This window comes from Heloderma suspectum, chromosome 2 (assembly GCF_057233095.1).
Source record: "Heloderma suspectum isolate Gila_16-S chromosome 2, 16-S_ref, whole genome shotgun sequence".
Lineage (NCBI taxonomy): Eukaryota > Metazoa > Chordata > Lepidosauria > Squamata > Helodermatidae > Heloderma > Heloderma suspectum.
The window spans coordinates 209,707,228-209,735,177 of NC_139459.1; the positions used below are offsets into that span (position 1 = coordinate 209,707,228).

At 43.5% G+C, this 27,950-nt stretch overlaps 1 protein-coding gene across 2 annotated transcripts; it reads left to right on the plus strand.

Annotated features, from left to right (window-relative positions):
• Window positions 1–235: 235 nt before the first annotated feature.
• Window positions 236–23,458, plus strand: SSTR2 (somatostatin receptor 2). Of its 2 annotated transcripts, none has more exons than XM_084837555.1 (2): window positions 236–321; window positions 21,489–23,458. In XM_084837555.1, the coding sequence occupies exon 2, from the start codon at window positions 21,590–21,592 to the stop codon at window positions 22,706–22,708; it is 1,119 nt and encodes a 372-aa protein (XP_084693681.1). In that variant the 5' UTR covers window positions 236–321; window positions 21,489–21,589; the 3' UTR covers window positions 22,709–23,458. The 2 variants fall into 2 exon arrangements, with proteins under 2 accessions (XP_084693681.1, XP_084693680.1); XM_084837554.1 differs by lacking the exon at window positions 236–321 and adding an exon at window positions 16,513–16,712.
• The last annotated feature ends 4,492 nt before the right edge of the window (window positions 23,459–27,950 follow it).

Sequence of the window (27,950 nt, forward strand, 5' to 3'; positions counted from 1 at the left end):
CATATATGACATCTTATTAAATCCATCTCCAAGATGTAGATGTAAGCCTCACACAGTGAATGGACCCTGTTTGGAACATGGCCTAACACAGCATGACGCGTTTTGCTGTTAATCTATACAACGCCTAAAAATCACAGCAGTTCAAGATCAACAAGCTTTAGAGCGCCATTGGCAGTCCTGCTGTAAATAATTAACAAGACTAAAAGGGGGTGGATTGACTGAATGGATTGTGCTGGACAGGGGGAACTTCTAGTATCAGGAGACCACTGGGGTTTGAAGAGGGTTAGAATTTCATTGCTTACAGGGGAAAACATCTCACAGGTAAGTCATTCTCCTTTTAGGGTTAGAATTTTGTTAAACTTTCCTCTGTTACCTATTTTTAGAGAATGATGGTGGCCTGAGAAGGCATATCTAAGGAAACACACTTGTTTAAGCAGACGTACATGTTAATTTTATATCCCTTTCTCAATCCATTCACGGTTGTGACCCTATGGATTTGTGAAAACAAGAGAAGAGGCATCCTAAAAGGCAAGAGTTCAGTCAAACACTACTAGAGATTACAACTCTGGCTGTTAGCACTTTACTAATGCTAGCTGTGAAGGTTTGAGGCCTACAGAGGCAAAGGGGGAAAAGGTCAAGCATAGAGACCTGGAGTTTTCTGTTGGGAGGAGGTAGCCCTGAGAGGAATTGTTTAATTTCTCCGATTAAGTGTCAGTTTCATTTCTCCACTTAAGTTTAATTTCTTCAGATTTGAAACAGTACTTTTGGTTTTGAGGGAGGAGGGTATATAAAGAGAGGGAGAGAGCCAGTAAGAGCAGAGACAGCCAGAGCCTGTAGTGAGAGCAGAGTTTGAAGAGTGAACAGGAAGAAGCAGCCTAGAAAAGTCTAAGGTCAGCTAGGGTAAAGGAACTGGCATTTTGCAACTTTCATTTTCTTTACATGCCTTTTGTATCTCTCAGCTGTATTGTGTAAATACTTTAGTTGTGATTTGCTAGCTTTAAATTTACCAGCAAACTGTTGTGGTTAAACCTTGTGTCTAGAGTGTCAGTCACCCCACATCTACAGCCTAAAACCCATGTTACTGGAAAAAGGAAGTTTAAAAGAAGGAAGGTGGGACTCTTAAGGAGGCAAGAGATCCTTAAAGGGTTGCTCAAGGGGTCCAGGCTATAAGGGTTCCTTGACACTAGCCAAATCCAGAGAAAAATCCCTATAGAATGCAGCAGGTCTAGCCTCGCTATGGAATAGCAGGGTTTCTCTCTCTTCTTGTAGATGGGCAGACAATTTCCTAAAGGAACAAAATGGTAAAGATGAAGCCATTTAAACTTGACAGGGACTCAAAATGCTATAAGAAGAAAAAGGAGGGATGGGAGATTCTTGGTAGTGACGTTACAGGAAACATCCATGAAACTATTGCAATGGCCATCCACACAGGAAGACCCCCATGAAAATTGCACTCAGTGATCTCAGGGCTTTTCTACCTGAGGCTTTTATCCTGCACTTTTACCAGGATTTCTGCTTCCAGATTATTTGCAAGATTAAGATCTGCTCCTTTACACATGCTTTTTTCCAGGGTTTTTCTTTCTCAGTTTCATTATACAGCCACTAGATGGTGCTGTGGTATAGCAGAATTGTGCAATTACATGGAGGGTTTCATGGCACCATTCAGGATATGCCAGACTTTCCTCATTAGAAAAAAACAACAACCCTCAATTATGGTTGCAAAGCATGGGAGAGGCCCTGGAGGATGATGACATTGTGTTAAGGACCCACAAACTACTGTGAGTGAGGAATCATGAGCGCACAATAAAAGCCTCGTGTAGATGGGCTCTGAGTGATGATAGACAGCATTTCTCCCACAACAGGGATGCTTGCTGGGTCCACATCCTTTGCCCTGGTCCAGTGAAGGTGGTGCAGCCCACCCACCTCAGTAAACCAACAGGTTAATTGCGTTAAACACAACGGCTGATGTCCTTGAAGGGGATGGCAGCCTACAAGGCCTTACACCACATCAACCCAGTTGGCTTCTAAGATGCTAAAGCACTTTTTGACCTTCTTACTGCTACTAAGGCACAGTTCATACATTACTAAAGTAATGGCAGGGGGGATGTAAACCCACTTCTCTGTGCTTTGGTCCCACAGTGCCTTCGTAATGTCTGATCATGTGGGGATGTGCCAATCATGACACTGCTTCCCGAACCAACAATGGCTGGAATTGAGGGACTTGTCATGGCATAAAAGGGAACAACATGTTGGCCACATGGTGAAAACTGGATACATTACTGAGGCAATGTGAACGAAAACTGTGGATAAGCAGTTTTTGGGTGGCTCCCATCATGTCATCTTGATTTGGTATGAATTGGGTCTAATATAGTGATTGTTCTGATATTTCTCTTCATGGAGTTGTTTCATCTCTGTGGAGATGAACACACGGAGACTGCTCTAAAATAAGGGAAACGTGTTCTCAGGAACATGACTAACAACCCAAGGCCAAGGCCAGATTTGTGGGAGGTGGCCCAGAGTTTTTTCACAATTAGGTTCCAACCTACCATCTGCTTATCACTCCTTTAGCAATTTACAATATGCCCTCTGTCAGAAAATAGGGAGCTCAAATGGGTCTTTCAATCTGCATGTGTGCCTGAGATGTAAAATGAGAGAAGAATATAGGTCGGCAGCTGTAACCAATGTATCCAAAGCACTAATAGTGTTGATAAAAGGAAACATTTTTGCTTCCAGTTGGTAAGTGAATTGCTTTTTGGTTTGTTCAGGGAGTAATGTTTACTTTTGCCCAAGGCATCGAGGATACTTGCCTAATTCAGCATTGACAGTCTGGGAAACATATATATAATATAATATAATATAATATAATATAATATAATATAATATAATATATAGCAACTTGCATTAAGGATGTCTTTATTAAAACAGACTGTCTCAGATAAAGCTGAATGCCTATCAGCCCAGACACATAAATATAATTGCATTCAGTGTGAAGCTAAGCCTGAGAGGCAGACATGGGCATTCATTCATTCATTTATTTATATTCCGCCCCATAGCTGAAGCTCTCTGGGTAGTTCACAACAATTTCTGGGCTGTGGTGGGCTAAAATTTCTGGGCGAAAAATTGTACCTTCCCATCTCAAGTTGCATCCAACTATAATATATAAAAAAAGATAACACAGCAATCTATTTGTGAGAATATATATATATATATATATATATATATATATGGATGTGCAGACCCACTTCAAGAGGTCTGGCTCTGTATATTATCTCTCCAGAACAAACTGTGCATGCTTAGGCTGTTAGAAAGTGTGAATACAGACCTAACCTAGGAGATGACATATTCTCAAGAATAAATGTTTACACTTAATTCCTTAACCGATTTTACCAGTAACAATTATGACATAATAATCATAAGCAATCAGTATGAATTGACAAGGAGTACAAATGTGCGTGGAGAATATTGTTATGAGTAAGACAATATAATTAGGTAGGATTCACCTTGATAGCAGGATCCCTCTTATCCTATGTCAGGCCACAGTATCATATTGGTAAGCTGGCTGAAGCAGAATACAACAGGGTAATTTGATAGCTCATTATCTCTGATATATGTAAAACCAGAACAAGGGGCATTTAGTGCAGGAGGGTTACCAAAGGGTCACAGCATCATGTAAAGAGCCCGCAAACTTCCATGAAGGAGTAATTTCAATCACAGGATAAAAGCTCAGTGTGAAGGTGCCCTGAGTCGGGGGATTCTCAGACCTTAAAGGATATCCCTAGGGCTTAGAAATAAGAGTCCAGACATGCATCCTGTGTTTCAAGCCCTAGGCCTGAAATTTTAAACAGTAGCAATTAACTAAGCAGAAGACTCTGGAGTTAGTACAAAGGTTTACTTGGAAAGAAGCACACACATCTCTTGAGGTAGGTGTTGTTTATTTACATAGGGTACGGCAAAAAGGAATAAAAAGGCATACAAGAAGCAGAATAACCTTCGGAAACAATACTCCAGGCAGAATAACAACAAAAATTACCTAAGGCTGCCCTAAACATTACCTATGCATGGGTCATCCAATAGGACAAAGACCAGTCCAGGATCCGAAGACTCACCAGCCTGAAGGCAAGTAGAAGCATGAAGACAAATGGGTGGCTCCAAGACCCCTCTTTTTATGCTCAATGCCCTAACAACTCAAGGAAGATCTTGGTTAGCCACTCACAGGCTGACTGGAACAGTGTTCCCAAATCCTGTAAGGGAGGGTGAAAGTTCCCATAGGAATGCAGCTGAGATCATTCATTCCAATTAACTGAGTCTTACTCTGGCCTTAAAGGCTAGAGACATCTCAAGATAACAGATGCACAGGTGGTTGCATCACTACATGCCACTTCATCCTGGCCAAATGGAGTTGGACACACAGTTAGAGAACAAAAAGAAAATTGAATTCTTGGTAGTGAGGGATGATGGAGTTGTAGGCCAAAATATCTGGAGGGCCTCAAGTTGCCCACTCCTCCAAGAAGAAATTAAACCCAGCAAGTTGTGTTAAAGGCTTCATAGACAAAGAAGATTTTGAGGAGGAATGTGAAAGAGAGAGAGGTACAGCATCAAAGACATGTTCTGGGGCAATTCCAGGCATAAGGGGCATCAAGGAAGACAGGGTAGAATAATTTAAGGAAGCATATGATAAGAGTTATAGGAATAATTCATGAGAATTTCTGTAGGAGTATAATTTTTTCTTTGTAGCAACACTTTTCTGTATCACCTCCTTTGTAGTTTGAGATTATTATTTTTTAAAGAAAATGCAGTAAGAAACAAGAGAGTGTGTTAAATATAGATGGCAAGCCATTTGCCCCCTAGCCTGGAATTGATGCACCACTTCATTCTTTCTTACATAATTCCAACAAAGCCATTAAATGTGGATTTCGATCTATTTTACTTCAGATGACAAAGAGAAGGCAAAGTACAGAAGCAGGATTTCTGCTGCATGCTAAACAAAACAATGTGCAGATTTTCCAGAATGCCTTTTCTTCATTTTTATTCTCCCAGTATTTTAGCATTTTAGCTTATTAATCTTTTAGCTCTGATGTATTAAATCTGTATTTTAAATTTTTGCATTGCTGTTAGGTTTTATTCAGGTTGTACTGTTATATTGTGGTTTTAAGCTTTCGTAATTTTTATTGTTTTATGCTGCACTTTGTGATTGGTTTTGTGAACCGCCCAGAGAGTTTCGGCTATTGGGCGGTAAATAAATAAATAAATGGGATTAGACAATTTCACAGAGGATAACAGCAGAATCCTATGCATGTCAACTCAGAAGTAAGCCCTATTAAATTCACTGGGACTTACTCCCGAGCAAGTAAGCATGGGATTGCACCCTAAATGTTATCAATGGCTACTAGCAGGGGCATTGTTAGGGAGGCCCCACCTGGGCATGGGGCACGGATTTTTTTTGAGCTGTGCCCCGGATCTTTTGAGCTGTCCTAATTGCCTTTTTTTTTAATATTTCCCCATTGAAAACAATGCACTGGAAAACAAAAACATATCTTTTTAGTTTGTATGATAAATATATGAAATTTGGATGCTTGATAGCCCCCATGGAACTGATTGAATCTGCCAAATTTCAGGCAGTTGGGTCCAGTGGTTTTTGTGCTAGTCACAGGTAAAATTTGCAATTTTCAAGAAAATCTGTCAAAGCAAAGAGCTATATTTTTTTTGTGCTTCCACATACATGCATGGAATTTTGAGACCTACCAGTCCTCATAGAGATGACTGAGCCTGCCAAATTTCAGACAGGTCCAGTGGCTTTTGCGCTAGCCATGTGTAAAGTTTCCTTTTCTCAAAGTCTAAAACGAAAAGTAAAAACTGTCAAGTCACCCACGGGATTAGAGATCCTAATCAGAAGGTGTTTAAGGTGACCTTTAGGAGGTCACTAACCCTAATCTCTGGTGTAGGGGTTTTTTGAGATGCAAAAACCTTCTCTCCCCCTACTTTTCTTTTCTGCTCTTACATGCCCACTGTTGTGAGCTTGCCTGCAATTAAATTTTGAAGAGGGATAAGGAGGGGAATAAATAGCTCCACGTGAAATACTGGTATTTCACACAACATCAGATTTTACTGCCCCAAACTGGAACCTTTGGATTCTGCAGAAGTTTAGTAGCTTCAGTACAGCAAAGGATCCAATCAGCCCCCACAAATTTCTTTCTCCCCCTCCACTTTAATTTCTCCTAAATAGCTGTAGGGCTCAAATAATCCCAAAGGGAGGGTTAGGACTATGTGCTGTCATAATAAAGAAACTGCTGGGGCTTTGAAATAGGTTCTACAGTTTTAAAAAAGCTAGAAAAAGCCCTCAGGCACCTCACCTCATAAAGTTCATTTAAGTACATGCAATCCTTGCAAACCCTCCACAGCCTCCTAAATTCCTCTGAAGTACTACCTCTCTGAAAGGAGCCACTTGGCTTAGGGAATTCTCTCTACCCCACTGCCCCCCGCACATTTCCAATCACCATTCTTCTTTTCTTCTTCCCTCTCTATCCTGCTCTTTCCTTCTCTTCCTTATTCCACCCAGAGCATATCTTAGGGTATTCTTAAAGAGAATTCTTTTCGGTGGGCAAGAGAATTTCTGAACTGTATTTGACTTTATACAAACAGACAATGGGGTTGGTTTTTCTCCTTCTCGCTCAAGCCTTTGAGAAAAGTGGGTTCACATGGTTGCAGATAAACAAAACTGGGGCTGTTTTGTTTGTCAGTTGCCATTATCCAGCAATAGGAAGGGCTGTAGCTCAGTGGTGCAGCACATGTTTGGCATGCAGAAGGTCCTGGGTTCAATCCCCAGCATCTCCAGGTAGGCCTAGGAGAGAATCTGGCCTGAAACCCTGGAGAGCTGCTGCTGCCAGTCAGTGTCAACAATACTGGGCTAGATGGACCCAGGGTCTGACTCAGTACAAGGCAGCTTCCTGTGTTCCTCTGAACAGAAAGCTTTAATAAAAATAGGAGTTTTTGGTTTAATGAGGCTTACTCTCAGGAAAGTGTGCATAGGATTCCAGCACAAGTTACTTTTGCAGGGCAGTTTGCACCTTGGTGTTCTGCATGTTTACTCAGAAATAAGTCCTGAGCTGTGAGCTTGGTACTGCAGGCTTAATATAGTGCCTACCCAATTCTGTCTAATGAATTGACTACCCTTCCAGCTCAGTCCTATGCATGTTTTGTCATTTGTGGGTTTGGGGGCAGGGGTTGCATGAACTTTAGCCTCAGTGGTGAGGGAAAGGCACTTAGTGCATGCTCAGAGTTTCTCCATAACTGTGCCCTAGTTTTGAAAAAAGACTCATTGGCTGAATCCTGGTGAAGTTTTGGCACAAATTAAGTTATGGGGAGGAAGATACAATGAGAGCTTGTACATAAAGAGGAGCTGCACAAAACAAGACATCTGTTTTTATGAAAAGTTGCTGGAAAATGGTAGAATGAGGAGGGATGGTTGCATGGAATAGAATTGGTAGGGGGATGCAAGTGCTCAGTGGTGAAAGAACATTCTGCACATGCTCAGAGGCACTCTATTTAAGAACATAAGAAGAGCCGTGCTGCATCAGACCAAGGTCCATCTAGTCCAGCATTCTGTTCACACAGTGGCCAACCAGATGCCCATTGGAAACCCACAAGCAGGACATGAGTGCAATAGCACCTTCCCACCCATGTTCCCCTGCAGCTAATGTTGGTGAAATGTAAATAAATTCTAGTAATTGTAAATTAGAATGCATGTATATCCTTCAGAAACTTTGCAGGTTTCTTGCCTGGGGGACACCTGTAATGACCTGTGCATTTTCATACAAATTTACCCAAAAACTATTGGGGAAGGGGTGAATGGAAGGGAAAGCAAATCACTCCCTCCCCCAAACTGGAGAACTCCCCTTCCACATGAACCACTGCACCTATCCTCCTGAAACTTTGCTGGTTTCTTACTTAGGGACAACTGTAGGCTGTCTGTAACTTTCAGAACAATGGTCCACAAGAAACATAGGGAGATAAGTATGTCCTCTTTTGGAGACCTCAAAATGTCAAGGCCACCCTAGCACAAAAACCCTTGTGGCTATCATTCTGAAATTTGGCAGACATGATCTCCTCTGATGGGGCAATGAATCCTGAATTTTTTATCCAATTCTTTCAAGGAATTAAAACGTTATCGGCAGTTCCCTTTAAAAGAAAATCAAAATATAAACCCTGCACCTGTTTTTCTGACATTGGGCAGATGTGATCCACTTCTAGGGGCCTACTATGCCTGAATTTATCCAGTTCTGACCAAGAGAAAAAAGTTACTATTTTTTCCTTCTAATTTCTCATGGTAGTCAACAGGAAGCATAAAGACTCATTTTTCTAAACCTTGACTCAGGTTTGGTGCTGAGCTGAAGTGGTCCGACTACAAATTGGCCCGAGCAGAAGTGGGATGTTTTCCAAAATGCTGAATCAGGGTCTGAGTTGAAGTGGTGTGTGGGGGTCAGTGCACACTTCTTATGTATGTATGTATGTCATCTATACACACCACACACACACACACACACACACACACACATTAGACGTGCGCTTAGACTCGTGTGTGTGTGAGTGTAAATTTGTGTTATTGGCCTGTGCCCCGGATCTTTTAAGACCCTAGCAATGCCCCTGGCTACTAGTCATGATGGCTATATATTACGTCCAGTATCAGAGGCAGTGTGCCTCTGAATGCCAGGTGCTGGGCACATGAGTGGGAGGGTGCTACTGTATTCAAGTCCTGTTGTGGGCTTCCCAGAAGCATCTGGTTGGCCACTGTGTGAGCAGAATGCTTGACTAGGGAGGGCTTTGGCTTGATTCAGCACAGCTCTTCTTATGTTGAAGAGCCAGCCTTGCATATCCATTGGGCTCTGAGCAACTGTAACTCGGTAACTCATGACCTTGCGTTGAATCTGGCCTCCAAAGCAATATTATCTTGCCCCTTCAAATATTAGTCAAGGTGCACTTGTAAGGAAAGGAACTAGCAGGTCTTGGTGTGTCATATTGCCATCTCACACATTCTGGAAAGGCAAAGAATCACTACCAATCTTCCCCTTGAGGGGATTTTTTTTCATGAAACACATTAGGTTCTTATTGCCTCCAGTCAGAGATCTCATCCTGTCTGTGGGAATGTACTGCAAGCCTTTGCTAGGTGAGAATAACTTCATTATGGCATTAGGATTTGGGGGGATCAGGTTGCTCTTGCACTGAATTGTGTCTGGAGCATAGAGTGGCTCCTGAAAATATAGAAGCTGGAACAATGATATTCTAGGACCAGTCCAGGGACAACCCAGCAGCAGCATAAAGGCAGCCAGATCACAGGCATTAATCTGCAACCAAGTTACCAGTGGCTGAAAGTTTCTCAGGAATCTCTCTATCACTGGGAAATAATTCTTTGGTCAGTCCATCCATGGCCAAGCCAGGATTTAACCTCTTCTTTCCTATGCTAGCAGTTTATGCTCTCATCTAGACCACAACTGGGGACATCCCTTACTTCAAAATGGTCTCCTCTTCTTTTAGAGGATTACAGCTATGCAGAGTACCTCATGACAACGTAATTGCTACCTGTTATTTATTCTTCCAGTTTTGATCCAAGCACTCCTTTGCCCCTATGTTCTTTAGGTGCACACCTGCCTCTAAAATTTAGGATATACGATAGCAAGTGTAACTGCCAGCCTCTACTGATGTTTGAATTTAAAACTCTGATTAAAACATCAATCAAATAGCAGTTAATTGGGACCAAATGAAAGGTGTCTAAATCAGCAAGTTAGCTGACAATGAAATTGGTTTAATGCATCATGTCTTATATGTGGGCACATATGATAATTATATATTCCATGCAACTGTTAGGGTCATTATGAGTAATCTAATTACATAAATGCATCAGATTTTCAGCAGGTGCTATTGTGCGTGGAATTCAAGCATCTATCACTAGGCAGAATCTCCAGCTTAGATCACAAATAGCATATACCTATGAGATTCAAAGGAAAATACTGGGTTGGATCCAGATTTAAACTGGATCAACAGCACTGGTGGAAGTGGACTTCCCTGCCTCCTCCCCAGGACAGGCCCTCCAGCCCCCTGAAAATGCTACACAGAGAGTCAGGAGACCCTGCTGAATGGGGTGAGCTGTGGTATAGGAGGAGGGGGGGATCCCCAAAAATCAGGCGGAGGAAGCTTCCATGAGTGGAGCCCTTCCTTTCACAGAAGGCCCCTCTTACAGAAGGCAAACCCTGGATCTAACGCATTTAAAACTAAATTTGGCCTGAGCACACTGAAGTTAAGGGTGGTCTTATCACCAGGCCCAAGACAGATCTCCAGAATGATCTAATCTCTTACCATGCATAGAATTGGACCTGCATACAATCTGTCCTGCCAGTATATATTTCTAGAACTTAGAAACTATAGCTCCCAACTGCTTCTATGCCTTTAACAGCAACATGACAGACATTTAATAGATGGAACTTTTCTTGCTGTGGAGACAAAGTGTTGGGGAAAATGCCTGCTAAATTTCTGCACATCATGTTAAAGGCCTAGGAGAAGGAGCTATGAAATGTTGGCAACCCTAAAAACAAATGGACAAGAGAGAGTCCGTCAGCCAGCTCTTATTGTTTTGTCATAAACTGTGAAACTTTAGCATTCCAGATCTTCACAATCTATCATTTTTACAATCTGTTTTAGAGAAGGGCTGCTGCCAGTTCCAGCTCTGATGGATGGGATGGGGCAATAACCAGTGAAAATTTATCAAGTTGCACTTGGCAAATCTCTATTTTTTTATTAGCAGCTTCTGAGCTTAAAATAAAACCTATGAATCTATCGAGTGTCAGTTTGAATTCTTAATATAGTTTCTAGTCCTCATTTTTGTTAGAAGGTTCCCTTCACCTACCTCCACTGACTTGTCCCATTCCAGAAGCATTAGTTTGGGCTAGATTCACTTGTGCTGTCAGGTGCTAGCTTTCTGTTTTTCTAGCAGTCATTCCCACAATGCAAGGGCAGGGGTGAACATGTTATATGTCAATTTATAAATGTAGGCAAATTGTATTAAAGGGAATTTTTCTTGATTTATATTTTAGGTCTTTTATTGAATATTTAATAATGGTTTTATTTTATATCATATGCTGCTTTAAAGACCTTAGGTGGGAAAATACACTTATAGAAAGTGCTATATAGGACATAAATAGCTCAGCTTCTTTAAACTTGGCTATTTCACTGACATGGCCTTGATTCAGCTGCTTCTACTGGCCTTTTTATTTCATGAGGGCTAGAATCCATTTAAAATAAAATCCATGATTCAGAGATATTGGTGAGCAAATGTAAACCTTTGTCTTGTTTTAGCTAGAGAAAATGTCATAGCTTGGCCTTGGATTTCCAAAGAGACGCTGTTTGTGTCAAGAGCAGTATTTAAAGGGCTGTGCCAGCCGCCTCTGTAAATCCAGTGAGGAACACATATTCCTTTCACTAGGACACTCACAGCAACACCATCTGCTCTCTTGTGGTGCTGATACCACGGGCTTTTAAAAAAATGAACCTGATTTGGATATTTATTTCTCATCTGCTTCTTGGGGAAAGGTCATTTTCCTGCCTTATGGGTTATTTATTGTGCTAGTGATTATTCCCTTGGGCTCCTGAGATCCTGCAGTCTTGAAATCTTGTGGATTTGTAGCTGCAAATTGAACCTTTACCATTTTCTCCTGGTGTTAATTACCAGCCTAGCCACTTTCATCTTTGTTCCAACCTGCCCTTAATTTCCAGCCTTCAGTTGTCACTATGATAAGTGCTGAAGGGGGAGGAGAAATTCTAGTATTAAATTGCCTCCAAAATTTCACAAGAGTCCAACGGAAAGGTTATCTTTCTAACCCAAACCTCTCCTCTTTGGTTTGCCTGTCTAAAGCAACTGTTACTTGGTAACTAAGTCTTGCTGACAGACAGGGTGCAGAGTGCAATAACTCTTGACACAGTTATCTCGTGCTTTGAAAATATGACATCCCATCCCTGCTTCTACAGTCTTCATTGCTAGAATCAAGGGCTGCTTTTCTAAGGGTTTGGCTGCAGCACCAGCTGTTTTTCTCAAGGTATATTCTGGAGCAGTCTTCATGACATCCTGCACAGCAGCCCTGATTAGGGCACCATTTCCAGCTTTTGTTAGAAGCCCATCCTCCATCACCAGAGAAATTCTGTCTTCACTTTTTACAATTCTGCCCCCTCTGCCACCTCCACCACATGTACAGTATATAAACATGAAACTCTCAATAACACTCCATGCATCCGATGAAGTGGGCTATAGTCCGTGAAAGCTTCTGCCAGAATAAATGTGTCAGTCCTTAAGGTCCCACTAGACTCTTGGTTGTTTTTGCTGCAACAGACTAACATGGCTACTCTCTAGAAATTGCTACAATATTTCTTGTGATGTTAGGATAAACATTGTGAACTGGCAGGTTGAAATTGCAGAGTGCAGCATTTTCTCATGTGTAGAACTATTTCCAGTCCTGCTGTATGAAGTGCTTGACCTTAGCACCTATCTGCCAGTAGATCTACTTGCAAATAAAATCCTAGCCTAGGCTTGCCCACTGACCAGAAACCATGACCTTGGCCTGCTCTTGTGCCTTTAACAGCAACTTGATCAGCAGAAATTAATTTGATATGGTTCGGATTGTGCCTTTGGACAGCACACAGACAAGGATATTACCTGTGAATGTCTGTAAAGCAACCCTGCCTCAGCCTGCCATACTAGGGACTTAGCTGAAAATAATGTGTGTGCTGTTCATTGTGTGTGTGGGCTTTAAGCACACCAAGATTAGTGTACTTTAAACACATCAAGGACACAGGAGGCTGCCTTATACTGAGTTCAGTATTGTTGACACTGACTGGCAGTGGCTCTCCAGAGTTTCAAGCAGGAACTGTTTTCAGCCACTGAGCCACAGCCCCTCTCCATGCTGGGAAGGCCAAAATTAAACTAAAAAACAATGTGATGTAGAATGCTGGGGCAAACACAGCCCAATAGGACAAACATGTGACAATTAGAATTATTCTCCTTCCGGACCTACAGTCTGATCCTATGCATGTCTTCTTGGAAGTCCAGCACACTGGGCTCAGGGGACTTGCTGCCAGATAAGCGTGCATTGGATTTTTGCAATCCTATGCATGTTTAGACAGAAAAAAGTCTTAAAACTCCTACGATTCCCAGCATGCTGGGAATTGTAGGACTTTTTCTGTCTAAACATGCATAGGATTGTGCCCTTAATTACTTCTGTGTGATAGTTAAAAATGTGGGAGGATTTCTAGCAGTGGAGTGTACATGAGATTATTAAAGCTTTATCCTCAGCTAAGGATATGTTTCTGTAAATATTTATAGTGACAAAGACTTATATGGTCAAGGCTTCCTTTCTTCTTGTTCTGAAGGTTTGCCAATTGATTGCCATATTTTGAAAACATAGTTCCCCAAATCACCATTTTCATAGACTGAAGCAAGACTTGGAAATGCCCCATTTTTTTTTCAAAAGTATACAAAAAGGGACGCACACAACAGATGGATAGATCAGAAACACACTATTCCCTAAATCCAGTACATTCTTTACTTGCAGCAGCTGGCTGAAACTCTCTGCATCCAATAAGAGAACAAAATAATAGTTATGAGGCACACTTCTGTGTGTACAAGTGGAAGGGCCATCTCATGGGATTGTTTGTTTTCCCCATGGACCTGAATCTGTACTTACTAAACACATAACATAATTCTTAAACACATTTCAAAACATACGTCTGACACCATACATGCTAGAGACCATCAGGGATTGGTTGAGTTTCCCTACAAAGTGTACCTATATCTGATGTCTGCCTTTCTCAGCTATCATGTGAAATGGCATAATATAGTTCTGTTTTTTTGGCTCAGAAATAGATAGGGGTTTCAAAGAGTTCAACATCAGGAACCTCCCAAAATAGCTAATAATCAACCTAAGCATAGCTGATGCTGCAAATGGTTACTAGTTTGCAGTTCCTTGTTTGCATGTTCCATGAAAAGCTCAATCAATAAAATGAATTAAGAACGTTACATGTATATGACCCTATACCCCAAACTAAGCTTTGGACTAACACATATTTCACCATGATTGGGGGACTGACCCTTCAAGAGAAATAATAATTTTCTCCACTCAAAACTGCTGTTTTTGCACAGTGCCTGTATGACAATTATAAATAAGAAACTAGAGGAATGAACCCCACAGTAAGCTCTGGTCCACCATAAATGCATCCAGGAGCCAATGCCTCCTGGAGAGCATCCTGTATAAAATGGCATCAAATTGTGTCTGGCCCGACACTTCATTTGGGCACAGGATGTTGTGAAGCATGGCACCCCCGGCCAATAACACTTGATACAGAAAAGAATACAGAACTGGGGCTCTTAAGTCTGCTCATACCCCCCTCTTATGCATGGGTGGTGCCATTTTGGCAACGTCAGGATCCAGAGTGAGCTTGCTACTGGTACATAGGATTTTTGTTGTCTTCCATGTTTTTGTTGGCTTAATGCTGTGTTTGATATTTGATTTTGAATGTGTTTTTCTTTTACTGTATCTTTCTTGTTAGCCACTTTTGAAACTTGACTGAAAAATGGGGCATAACTTAGCAAATCAAGCATAATTTTCCAGTGGTGAAGCAATTACTATGTATACACTGGAATCACATTCTCTGGTAGAAGAAGAAGAAAGCAAATATGTGCAAGAGTTTACAGTCGCAGCAGCGCCAAGCAGACCTAGACCTGCATTAAAGGGATCCAGTGACCAGGCCACCACTAGAATTATTTATTCATTCATTCATTCCATTTCTATACTGCCCAATAGCCAAAGCTCTCTCATCCAGTAACTGTGGATGTGATCCAAGGCAGGTTTTATAGAGCTCTCGGTAAATTGACGACAGAGGCAGCCAATCAAAGCAGCCGAACTCAAGGGAATGACTGAGATATCTGCAGCTAGAACTGCGAGGAGAAGCTAAGTAACTGTGTATGGTACCTGGCACCTTGCAGATATTCCCCTTCTCCAAAAGCAAAAAGACCAGCCTTGCGTGCTGGCTTTTCTCCTTTTTGTTTAGGTCAAATATTTGCCCTGCATTTGCGTAGGTGGTCTCCTTGTTGGGCAATAAAGCAACTGCTTTGCTCATTGGCAGTTTTCTTGTTGCTCCAGCTTTTCAGCTGATACATTTTGCAATTAACTTCTTTCACAGGGTTAAAGCAACAAGGAAAACATGAGAGGGGAGGATCTAGGGGTGTGGACTGATCCATCAGGCTGACAGCATAGGGGCTGAGCTACAACAATGCAAGACCCTGAAGGTTTTACTTTCCAGTAAAAAAAAAAAAATATTTTTTTAAGGAAATGAGTGTGTTCTTGGTCTGGATTCTACTTGCTAGGCCTGTGTATCTAACATCTTTGGGGCCTAGTCATTTAGCACCTTATCATTTAGAGAAGTATGTTTTCCCTGAAGTGTGTGGAAGACCCGAATCTCTGTTTCATGTAATGTCTCTTTCCTACCTTCCCTGGATATGAAGGGGAGATAAAGACCCATTTCTACAGATACAGATGGGGGTATTGTTCCCTAATCACCAGAGGGTGCAGATACATTGTCTAGACCAGCCTTTTGCTCAGTTAACTAGTCTAGCTAGAGGGCCACCTTGCAACAAGCTTCCCTCCTGCCTCCCAAGCTGACTCACTGGCAAACCCTGCTGTCACACTGAACCCTCCATATGATGACCCCCTTCCACCTCTAGTTTGGTGGTGCACCTTTGCCAAAATACCCCTCTCCCCAACTTCAATAGTTTCTCTGAATGACCAGGTCTTACATTAGCCATCCTAAAAGTAGGGAAGCTGTTCAGTAGAAGTCTCTTGTTAGTCCTGGGGAGAGAGGAGGCCAGATTTCGCCCAGGAGACACCAGTTGCTGACTCCTACTCTAGCCTCTCCTTTTCTAGGGGATACCTGCACGGGCGGGGGGGGGGAGCGTGACCTCATACCCCTTGAAAGGCGCACACTGCATTTGCAGACAAAGGGTCCTGCTACCTCGGCCTGTTATTGCATCTAATGCCAACAGTGTCGGGACTGCTGCCATTGGGGGGTTCACTTCTTGGCAGCTGAAATCCTGCCCCGATCCAACCCCCGCTCCCTTTCACTTCCACCTCCCCCCGCCCCATTTTGCTGCACTGATCTCTTCAGCTAAAGGCTGCCGTCTTCCTCCCGCTCCCTTCCTGCAAGCCCCAGTTTCTGTGCAAGGTGGACTTGAGCTTTCCCTGCTCGCATCGCAGACCTGGGCGGCGTGACACAGCTTTGCCATGAGCGGCGGGGACAATTAAGTGGCGGGGGAAGGGGGAGCTCTTGCCTCTGCTCCCCGGTTGGCACATCGGCGAAGCACTTGTTCTTTTCTTTGTGCGTGCGCGCGCGCGCGCGTGCCTGCGCTCCTGTGCCTTGAGCTCCATCTGCGTGCGAGCCTGGAATCTGCTGCTAGCCGCGCGCTCTTCTTCGCTGGCTTTCAGATCGAGGGGCTCATCCCAAAGCAGGCGGCAGCGCCGGACAAGCGCCGCTCTGCCTCCAAGAAATCCCCGCTGGTACCTGTCAGCTCAGCTGGAAGGGCTCGTTTGGGTTTCTTTACTGGCAAGGTCCAGACACAGTCGCCCGAACTGGCGCGAGCAGCGGGGAAAAAAGATCGACGAGTTCACCAAGGACCAGAAATTGTAAGCGATCTTAGTCTCTTGCTGGAGGGGAGGGGGTTGGGACACAGGAGCCGGGGGGAGAAGCCTTAGGGGGAGAGCTACAGGTGATGGTGGTGGGCAAACTTCGTTCTCGAGGGAAGCGTAGGAGATGGGCCGAGCTGGCCGGATCAGTCATCAAGGGAGGTCTCGGAAACTTGTGCCCTGCACCTTGGAGGTCCTGGCGCTGCGTTTGAAGTCTCCTCCGCACAGTAGGAGTTGAGCTGCCCACTTCGTACCCGCTTCACTCACCCCCAGCGCACCCCCACCTTTTCTTTATAAAGTTGCAAAAATTAAGGCTGCAATCCAAGGGGGTGTCATTTGGAAATGCATTCCATTGAACTCAATGGGATTTCTTTCGGACTAAGCCTGCATAGGAGCTGACTGCAGTCTTAGGACCCGTTCTGCTTAGGAGGCAATGCCATTCCAATAAGCGAGGCTTGCTTCTGAGTAAATACTGCCTTGAATGCCTCTCTCGCTGTCTCCTTCTGTCTGTGACTCTGAGTGTATAAGAACCTGGATACCCGGCAGCAGCCCTGTGTTGTGCCTTCTGCCACCTGTTTTTATTATTATAGCATCATCATGATCATTTAAAGAGCTATAGAAGAAAAGCCGTCCTTTCTTGCTAACATCTGCCTCAGGGTCAGAGGAGATTTGCTGTAGTGTCCAATTTGCCCATTAAGGAGAGTGGTCATTTCTGAAACTGGATCTATGGGATGAGACTGAGAGGCTCTTTTGATTGTAGGTTTGTTTCCCCCTTCCTTGAACGCACTGACTTCCCCGTCTGCTTCCCAGCCCACTTCCACCTTTTTCACGGGTTAACTCCCCAGCAGCTGAGAGTGAGTGCAGATGAGCCAGGAAATTCCTGGTTCAGAGTCCACCTCTGCCGTGAACTTGCACGGTGTTCATAGGCTGCAGCAAGCCAGGATATCCTCACATCTGCAGAATGGGAAGACTGACCATGCTTGCAGGGCCGCTGTGCTGAGATAACATCTGTGAAGCATTTTGAGCCCAGTAACTCATTATATTAACTCGTTATATGGTATTATTATTATTATTATTGATATAATAATAATTTCATAGTTTGCATCAGCAGCTCCCTTGGAGTATATTATCACTTTTAGAATACTTTTCCATGTGTGGAGTGCTTTACAATCATAATCTCTCTTCAAAAGCACTACAAAGTAGGTCTGGGAAAACCCAGGTTCAAATCCTCACTTAATCATGAAGTTCCCTGGGTGACCTCTGGCTAGTCACTATTTCTTCAGCCTAGTCCACCTAACAGTGCTGTTTTGAGGATAAAAAGGGAGTTCCTTGGGTGTAACACTAAAAAACAAAAAACAAAACCCTTTTACCACTAAAGACATTTCATTTACATTCCTTCCCCATCCCTTCTGCAAGCATCCAAAACTGTTCACTAACTCTGTGCTGGAAGCAACAGAAGGAATTGTTGTATGTGACTGGAGACTGAACTGTCTCATCTTGATGGAGGACCAAAGAATCATCCCATTTGTCCCCCAATCCCACACCATAATCCCACCCCTTTTACATCTTGATTTGATGTGATCGAGCAGAGCAATGAAGAAAGAAATGGGGGCTGCAAAATCATATCCAGGAAGGCTTGTTTATCAGAAAGAACAATTAGTTTCTGCTCTGTTCAAGACATCAAATAGTAGTCAGCAACAGGGGTTTATCCACAGTCCAGAGAAGTAAATGTATGCCAGCAAGGAGAGAGACTAACAAGAGACTTACATTGAACAGCTTCTCCACTTTTAGGATAGTTAAGGTAGGACCTGGCCATTCAGAGAAACTATTAAAGTTGGGGAGAGGGGTGTTTTGGAAAAGTTGCACATTTATTTAAAGAACTGGAATTAAATTGATTTCCTCTTGATGCACAGAGTCACCCTCCCCATTTTCCTAAATGAAATTTCCTATAATCTGTGGCAGTGGTATGTGGTAAAGGGCAATTATATTCAAGGAGGGAAGGGACTGATTCAGGTATCACTGTCTGACAGAATCATCAACTTGGAAGAGGGCTAGAGCCTAAGATGTTACACTAGAATAAAGAGTTAAGTGCACTTAATGGCACTGATTTCAATATTGGATGGCGTCCCCTGTGTCTCAAAGGGAGTGGACCATTCTTTGATGATAGCAAAGTGACAGAAGAAAGCAAATAAAAGGGGGAAATGACAACTTTAACACACCCAGTTGCATTATGAATTGGAAATCTCCGAGGTCCAAGAACACGAAGTTCCAAGGGGAACTGTATCTGTATAATCAGATTGGGGCGGGGGGATTAGTTCAATATATTGCTGCCATCAAAAAAAGACAAACTGAGTGTATTGGATTATTAGACAATCAATATAAATGTATACGGAAGATATCACAGTGCTGTTATTTATATCGATTAGTGGTGTGGCCACATCTTGAGTGTTCTTGTCAGCCCTCCTCAAAAACATATAATTCAACTAGAAAAGGTGCTGAGGGGGTTAAAAAAGTATTCTCTATGAAAGTGACTAAATGGACTGTCTAGAAAAGAGACAGCTAAAGGAGTTATGATAGGGATGGGGTCTACTCCTTAGATATAAAACACAAAGATCTGAGCGAATGTTGTCTAGTCTCACCGAAATGCAGATGGAAAAGAGCTAGTTTGATAGCACAATCCTACACATGCCTACTCAGAAGTAAGTCCCATAAAGTTCAGGAGGGCTTACTCCCAGGAAGTGGGTATAAGCTTGCAGCTGTAGCCAACGTTATGAAATTGTCACCATTTATGATAGCTCCAACAAGTGGTCTGTTGGAACCTTTCCCTGAACTGGTGCCCTCTAGATGTGTGGGACTGCTACTTCCATCATTCTCAGCCAGCACGGTCAATGGGATTGATGGGGCTTGCAGTCCCACACATCTGAAGGGTACCAGGTTAGGGAAGGCTGGTCTGCTTCTTGCATATGCAGCATAGGGGGAGGTTGCTGAACATAAAACCTCACATGGCTTGGAAAAAGCAAATAGAAACATGTGTGCTGTGATTTGCGCATGTGTGTTTTTTAAAAGTACAAGAGGAAAGCTCATAAAGGAAAGAAATACTAAGGGCTATTAATTGACACATGTAGTGCAATCCTATAGATGTCTACTCAGAAGTAAGCCCCACTGCGTTCAAAGAGTCTTACTCTAAGGTAAGTGAATGTAGAATTGCAGTCTCAAATCCTATGGATTGGCTTAACATGTAGGGTTTAAAATACTGTACTGGGTTGGGGCAGCTGCACCCCTGTCTTCCCAAGAAATCTCTACTTCTACCAGCCTCAGCATTATTTCTGAACTAAAATGCCTATTGGATGCCATATAAGGCTGGGGTGGGAAACTCAGCCTTGGGGGCTAAATCTGGCCCTTGAGGTTCTGTAGATGGCCACGACACACTCCCCTGGCCCCACCCCTTCCCCCCAACCACCCATCATTTGGTGGTTTCCTGGCTTTTGTGCAATTTTTCCCAGTGCTGTGCCGAAAATTTCTTCCACGTTTTTTTCAGCCATTCTCATTCAGTTTGATAGAAGAGAAATTGCTTTTGAAAAGAAATTCAATGGTGAAGAAATTTTGGAGAAATTCTCATGGGTTGGGGTTGGGTTTCTTGGGCTTACCTTACTTAGGAGGTGGCTGAGGAGTGAGCACAAATGGCCTGTTTTTCATTGTACAATCATCTCTCTGGCTACCTGTAGCCTCCTCAGCTTCCTACGCTTCAATTAAAGCCCGGTTTAAGGCACAATGAGGTAATTCTTCCCATAGGGCTTTTGCAGATCAGGTCAAGCAGGCAGTCTGGGAGGTTAGCTGTGATTAGTTAAGCTCAAAAACATCACAAAAATAAATTATAAAACATCCTGAATGAGGCAGAACAATCGAAGCTTCTTTTATGGGGGAGAAAACTTTCAGGCAGTTGGAGGACAGATTTTGGCAGAGCACTAACTCCACCTCATCTCTGGAGCTGGACGCAACACTGCCCCCAACTGCATGACGGTGGATGCACCAAGACGGTTGGTGCTGTTGCAGCACGAAAAGCCCAAACTCCCTTATGAAAAAAGAAAGATGCTGTGCTACAAGCCCTGCCAATGGGGAGACCTACCTGGGAGAAACTGTGGCGAATTTCTCTCCCACTGGAGAAATTCTGTGAAATTGTCTCCCAAATTTCTCTTCCCACAAGTAAGGTGGAGAATTTCAAGAGGCCATTTCTGCATAGCTCTAGTTTTTCCCCATTGTAAAAGGTTGAAATGCCTCTCCTAAGGCTTACTTACTGGCAGGAACAGCTGTAAACCACAATATGCTGGCATTTTTGTATTCTGGCTCCATCCATTTTGCCTCTGGCCCAACCCACCACTGCAATGCAGCCCCCGAGAACTTCCCTGAAATTGAATTTGGCTCTTGGACTGAGAGAGGTTCTCCACCCCTGGTGTAAGGGGGGATGAGAGGAAATACGGACACTGCCCCTCCCCACATTTGTCAGAGTGTTAAGACTGATCAATATAGGCAGAGATCAGTTCATGGATTGCCCCATGACATCTCCTGTACTCTGGAAGCTTTTAGACCTGGAAGAGATGAATTGTTACAATTCTACCCACAGTAACAGTTCTGTTCAAAGGAAAACCCAAGAACCCTTGGAGAAGGTATTGTCAGAGGAGTTTGGTCTTGGTTACAGAAATGTGGGTTGATGAAGTAAGCAATATGAAGCTTGCATAACAGTCTTTATTCCTTTTTTGTTCTGTGCTTGGATTATAGATCGTCGCATTTCATCTTGGATCACCCTGAATCAATCAGCATGACAGTTTTCTTTGCTGAAGCATAGTGTTTGCCTGGCAAACACTGACAGCAGTTGCACCATGGACCTAGAGAATGAGTTGCCCAACACCACCACCTTCTGGTTCCCCTCACCCTCTCAGTTTGACAGCTTCTCCCCAGAGACACCTGCCACCAATGCCTCCATAAACATCACAAGCCACCACTATGACTTGACTAGCAATGCCATCCTCACCTTCATCTACTTTGTGGTGTGCATCGTGGGCCTCTGTGGTAACACTCTGGTCATCTATGTTATTCTCCGCTATGCTAAGATGAAGACTATTACCAACATCTATATACTCAACTTGGCAATAGCTGATGAACTGTTCATGTTGGGGTTGCCTTTCTTGGCTATGCAGGTGGCTCTGGTTCACTGGCCCTTTGGGAAAGCCATCTGCAGGGTGGTCATGACAGTGGATGGGATCAATCAGTTCACCAGTATCTTCTGCCTCACAGTAATGAGCGTGGATAGGTACCTTGCTGTAGTGCACCCCATAAAATCTGCCAAGTGGAGGCGGCCAAGAACAGCAAAGATGGTAAATGTAGCTGTCTGGGGCATCTCCCTTCTGGTCATATTGCCCATCATGATATACGCTGGAGTGAGCAATAACCATGGGAGCAGTAGTTGTACCATGATCTGGCCAGATGATTCTGGTGCTTGGTATGCTGCCTTCATCATCTATGCCTTTATCCTGGGCTTCTTGGTGCCCCTTACCATCATCTGCCTTTGTTACCTGTTCATCATCATCAAGGTCAAATCCTCTGGTATCAGGGTGGGTTCCTCCAAGAGGAAAAAGTCAGAGAAGAAAGTCACCAGGATGGTCTCCATTGTAGTTGCTGTTTTCATCTTTTGTTGGCTGCCCTTCTACATCTTTAATGTCTCATCGGTCTCTGTTTTGATTGTACCAACACCTGTCCTCAAGGGCTTGTTTGATTTTGTAGTGGTCCTCACCTATGCCAATAGCTGTGCCAACCCCATCCTTTATGCCTTCTTGTCTGACAACTTCAAGAAGAGCTTCCAGAATGTCCTCTGCCTGGTGAAAGTGAGTGGCATGGATGAAACGGACAGGAGCGACAGCAAGCAGGATAAGTCCAGGCTAAACGAGGCTACAGAAACCCAGAGGACACTGCTCAATGGTGACCTTCAGACAAGCATCTGAAAGATCTCTGCAATTGTCCACTCGTCTCCTTCCTGCTTCTTCATAGAAGACAGCAGCCCATATCAAGTCAGGTCAAAAGCCTTTGGCCCTTCTCTTAAGGGAATCATGCATGCATGTAATGGATAGATTCTGGGAACAGACTTGCCTCTCAGCCAAAGGCAGGCTGGTTTTGAGGATATTAATTAAAAGCAGATGTACCTTGTGGGGGTGGTAGACTAGAAACACACACTGGTGTATGTGCACTGGTGCGTGCATGTCTGAATACATGGTGTGATCAAGCAGTGGGGGAATCTTGCGTCAAATCCATTTGAGTTAATCTGAGCTTTTTTTAAAAAAAAAAAATCCTTCACAGGTTAGATTTTCCAGTGTGCTCATAGTCTAGACTTTCAAATGCTCTGTCTCCAATATTTGAGTTAAATTATTGTAAAAAAAAAAAAAAAAAGAACTTGGTTGACACTTAAACACTAGATCAGATTTTTCTTAAAGTGCTGAGTAGGTAAAACAAGTTCGGATTCTGAAACATTTTTTTTAAATCAAACTTTTGCTAAAACATTTCTGGGATCATTGGAACCCCATCCCTGTTCTAAATTGAGGATGCTTTGAAGGTTTAGCTCTATGTGCTTTTTGCATAGCCAAAACATAACATTCATGCATTTTATATCAAAATGAAAATTCAAGCAGTCATTTGTATTTGTGTGTGTATGTGTGCTGGGGAGAGGAATGGTAGTGGAATAAATGTGTTATCTTGTTCTGGTTTATGGAGCAGCTTATGAAATGGGATCTTCAAAGCCAGGATTAGGAATCTTCGCAGCATGCTAATAAGGGAGGAGAGAGAGAGGTCTTGCTAGCTATAATGAGATTCCCTTACTGTGGCTACCTACAATTTTTGCCAAATGAATGAGTGTGCCCAATCCTGTTTGGGGTGCAAACCTACCATTCCTTCTTCTTTGTTATGCTCCAGTCCTGATCTAGAGGCAGGATGAAAAGAACCGTGATAACATGTGCAGAGCCCTCAAGATCTTAACTTTCATTCTGCAAGGAGAAAGAATGGGAGTTTAATTGTACTTGAAAAGAGGCAGGCCGTATCTAGAAAAAGGTCATGGTAGGAAATTGAGAAGCAGGGAGGGCTTCCAGCAAGCAATCTGGAGCTGGATGGCATCATTTCATTGAGCTTCCTGTGCCTCCCATTGTTCCCTACTTCCACAGTGTCCTATGGGTGCTATTCCTTCCTTTTTTCCCTCCATCCAAATTCCTGCCCAGAAATTCCACATTCTGCATAACTTTACAAAGTTTTGCATTCAGAACAAAGTATACAAATTAAGCAAACTCTGTTATTTTAGTTCAAGGCATGGAGTTTGGGGGCTGCAGAATCTGACTTGTTTAATGAAAAGTTGTCCTTGTCCTCTCTCGGTGACCTGGTTTGCATGATCAAAATCATACAGTGGCTTATTTAAATCATGGCACGTGCCTGGAGTGATTTCCATAATCAGCACCTGAGTGTAAGTTGCTGTGTTGTCTGAACCTGGGTGGCATGGCTTGTTGGAGGGGGAAACAACCCTCCAATAACCCATGGGCTGTTGTTCTATAACACATGCTAACACATGCCCTGTCAAGCAAGCCACAGCCTGTGTGAACAACCTTATCACACACTCCATGCCCTCTGGAGAATGGTTTACCTAGAATACTATTTGCATGTTTGTCAGTAAAGTCTTGGGGTGCTTAAGAATAGATGATTAAGTTTAGGACCTTGGATATTTCCAAATGGCATTGCTTATGGAAGTGCATTATTACTTGGTTCCAGATGGCAAGTGACTGCCACAGTTCCTGTCTTGCACTAAGATTTTCATTGTTAATTGTAGGCATGTGGAGCTATGAGTAAAGAAACCTGATGAACACAGTCTCATAAAGAGTTGAAAATTCACTGCCATCCAGTATAATTTCATTTATTCCAGATATCTGGATAATAAAAAATCCAGAGAAGTATGTGTTTACATAGGGGACATACAGCAAATTCTTAGAACCATCAACTCTAGATAATAAGCTATTTCATAATAAGTTCTTATGTATTTAATGTCCACCTCTTAGACTGAAATGTTATGTACACTTACCTGAGAATTAGCCCCACTGAACACAGTGGGATTTACTTCTGAGTAAAGATGAGTAGGAACATAGGACACTGTCTTATACCAAGTCAGAACTTCGGTCCATCTAGCCCAGTATTAGGCAGGATTATGTTCTAACCCTACTTGGAGATACCAGGATTGAACCTCGGACCTTATGCATGCTAAGCATGTGCTCTACCACTGAGCTACGGCCCCTCCCCAAGAGAGTAGGATCATGCTTCATGAATCCTACAAACAAAGGTGGTTGTGGAGCTGTTGCTGTTCATTCCACCTGTGTTTATGTGCTTTTGAGGCTCTCATGCTATCTGTGCAGACATGACTGTAGTTTAATGCAAGGAGGATAGACAGGAGAAGAGAGACTTTTAAAATCAAATACATATTTCAGCCACTTTAGGTTTTACATTTGAATTACAGATCCACAACATGCAAAAACCTCTTTAAGCCTTTTTTTTTAAACAGTATGACATATGGCAAAGGTCTAATTTCCCAGGGGTGTGAATTGTCTCTTAAAAGTAACAAGAGAAATAATAACCATCAGTTTCCCTTTTGTGGCTGTGAAAAAGAAAAGCTTTAAAATCAGAACTTGCATTCGCCAATTAAAAAAAATGGAAAGAACCACAAATGTCTTTGTTTAGGACATTCATTCATGTTACAAATTCCTCTACTTTTCTCTATCAATGACAATCAGATGTGGATAAATAGCACAAGAAGGGCTCAAAGGTGATTTAAGCCTCACTTGTAAAAGCTCTCCGTTCTTATTACAGATACAAATTTTAATGAGATTTTGGGATCTCCAATAAAGACATGATTTATTGTTCCATTAAAGTCTTTCGGCAACAACTAGACTTACAAGAAGGCCAAGACCCTGTCCCAGAGCCCCTGGCCAAATGGCCAACAAGCCCTCTTCTACACACATCTCTCTCTCTGCGCATATTGCTTGTCTATAGGTAGCCTTCCCCAACCTGGTGTCTGCCAGATGTGTGGAACTGCAATGCCCACTATCCCCAGCCAAGAGGGCCATTGCGCTGACTGGGGATGGGGGGATTTGTAGTCACACATATGTGGAAGTTACCTGGTTGGGTAAGACTACTCTAGGTTGTTAGCTGGAAGCCAGGTGCTACTGCTAAGAGGACCAGAGTTGGGTTGGGATTTCAGTCCTAAATGCTGCTGCGGTTTTCTGTTATGGCTGCAATACTATCACGGCAGCCTCCTCTTGTAAATGAAGAAAATAGGACATGAGATTTTGCTTCCATCCACTGCAAAATCTCTGTGTAACATTTGGGGCCTCATAGGGTGGGAATGTTTGATTATCTCTTTCGGACTCATAGAGGACGTGTATCCGTGTGTCCTCTTTATTAAAGGAAGTAAATATTAACTAAGGCTTTGTGAGGACTGTGTAGGATATGCCACTGAGGATTAGATGGAAGAGCAGCATGTTACATTAAGATGAAAAATGGTCTCATGGCTGCTAGGCGCTGATAAAGCCAGGTGCTTTTGTTATTAGGCTAGGGCTTAATGTTACGGCCACCATGTTGCATCAGAAGGGTTTTAGTGGCTTCGGATGAAGTGGTTGACATAGGAGTTTATTTGTACAGCGGGAGAGAATGAGAGGTTTGCTTCAACATTGATGACAAGAGTGACAGCTAACACAGCCATGCCCTCGTCCTCAGAGATTTGGATATCTGATATTACATTGAATATAACAAGTGCTTGGTTTGTTTCTGTAATACAGAATGAAAGAAAGATGGAGGACCTCATGTTGCAGGGAGGTGGTGAAAGGACATGGCAAGTATACCCAGCAGCAATAGAAAGAGATGAGCAGTTGGTTCAGTGGGGGTGAATGAGTGAACAGCAACAGCTTATGTGACTCCTGGATGGGAGGGCAGTGGCGGCGGGGGGGGGGGGGAGACTGAGTTCCCTGAAAGGCCTGGAGAGGAGCGGTGGAACAGGTCTAGTGTCAGCAGTCAGCATGAGTGGGCTGTCGAAGGCCCAGCAGGTCAGAAAGTCCCATGCCATCCTTGCCGCAACTGCTGCCCCCGCCCCTCCCCCAGCTGGCCCCACTATTGAAAGAAAGCACCATGGCAGAGCATGCAGGTCCTGTGCTGCTCTATTTAAATGTTTTTTTTTTAAAAAAAAAACCCTTACATTCAGCACTCAGCAAAGACTGTCCTGTGCCCTCAGTAGCTGATCCCCCCCCCCAAATTGCAGCACCTGATTGGTTCAGATTGCTGCTACTCAAAACGTAAGTTCTTTTAAATTTTAACAGTATGGGTGGGGCCTGCAGGCTTGGTCTGCTAGCTGCTACGGCACTTTGCCAGTGGGGCCGGCCAGGCCAGGAGGAGGAGGAGGAGAGGAGGAAGAGGAGGAGGAGGAATGGCTGCTCCCGGTCCAGGTAAACAAAACCGAAACATGGAAGGAAGGCAGCATCTCTGGGTAGCTTTGGGTGGGTGTGTGGAAGCTTCTGTGGGCGGACGGGGGGCTTCTGCAGGTGGGCAGGGGGGAACTGGTGCAGTGGCGGGTAGGTGAGGTTTCAGTGGCAGGTGGGAGAGCTTCAGCAGTGGGCAGGCTGGTGGGTGGGCTGGGAGCTTTGGTGGCAGGGGGGTGCCTTGCACAGGCTGGCGGGGGGCTCAGAAAAGCAGGCAAGGTGCTTCAGCACTGTGCGAAAGGCCCGCTGCAATCTGGCGCCAGCCCTGAGAACCACACATGGACAGCTAGCCCGCATCTCAGTGGGAAGAGAAGAGAGGCCTTGGCAAACCAGGTTGTGCAGGAGAGAAGGGGCCACTCGGTTCAGATGCCAGAACAAGACAGGGCTGCCAGGAAATATTGTGCCTAGAGAACCTGCCAATGTTTTAACTGGGTGCTTCCACCTATCCAGTTTCGGTCTTCTGTGCAGTTTTAAAGACACTAAAGCACTCTCAAAACTTGCAGCTCTACATGGTTTGTTCACTTGGACAGTCTGAATATGTTTTATTAAATGTATCCTTCCAGACTCATGTTCTTTGCTTGTGAGACAGTAATATCAGTGATGTGGTTCAGTCACTGTTATTAACATATGGCTTTGCTAGATGACCGTTGTGATTCTTTCTAGCCCCTGTGATTCTGTACTGTTGTCTGAAGGC

What these genes read in the sequence shown, in the direction of transcription:
- SSTR2 (XM_084837555.1), top strand. Translation starts at nt 21,590, where the DNA reads ATGGACCTAGAGAATGAGTTGCCCAACACCACCACCTTCTGGTTCCCC.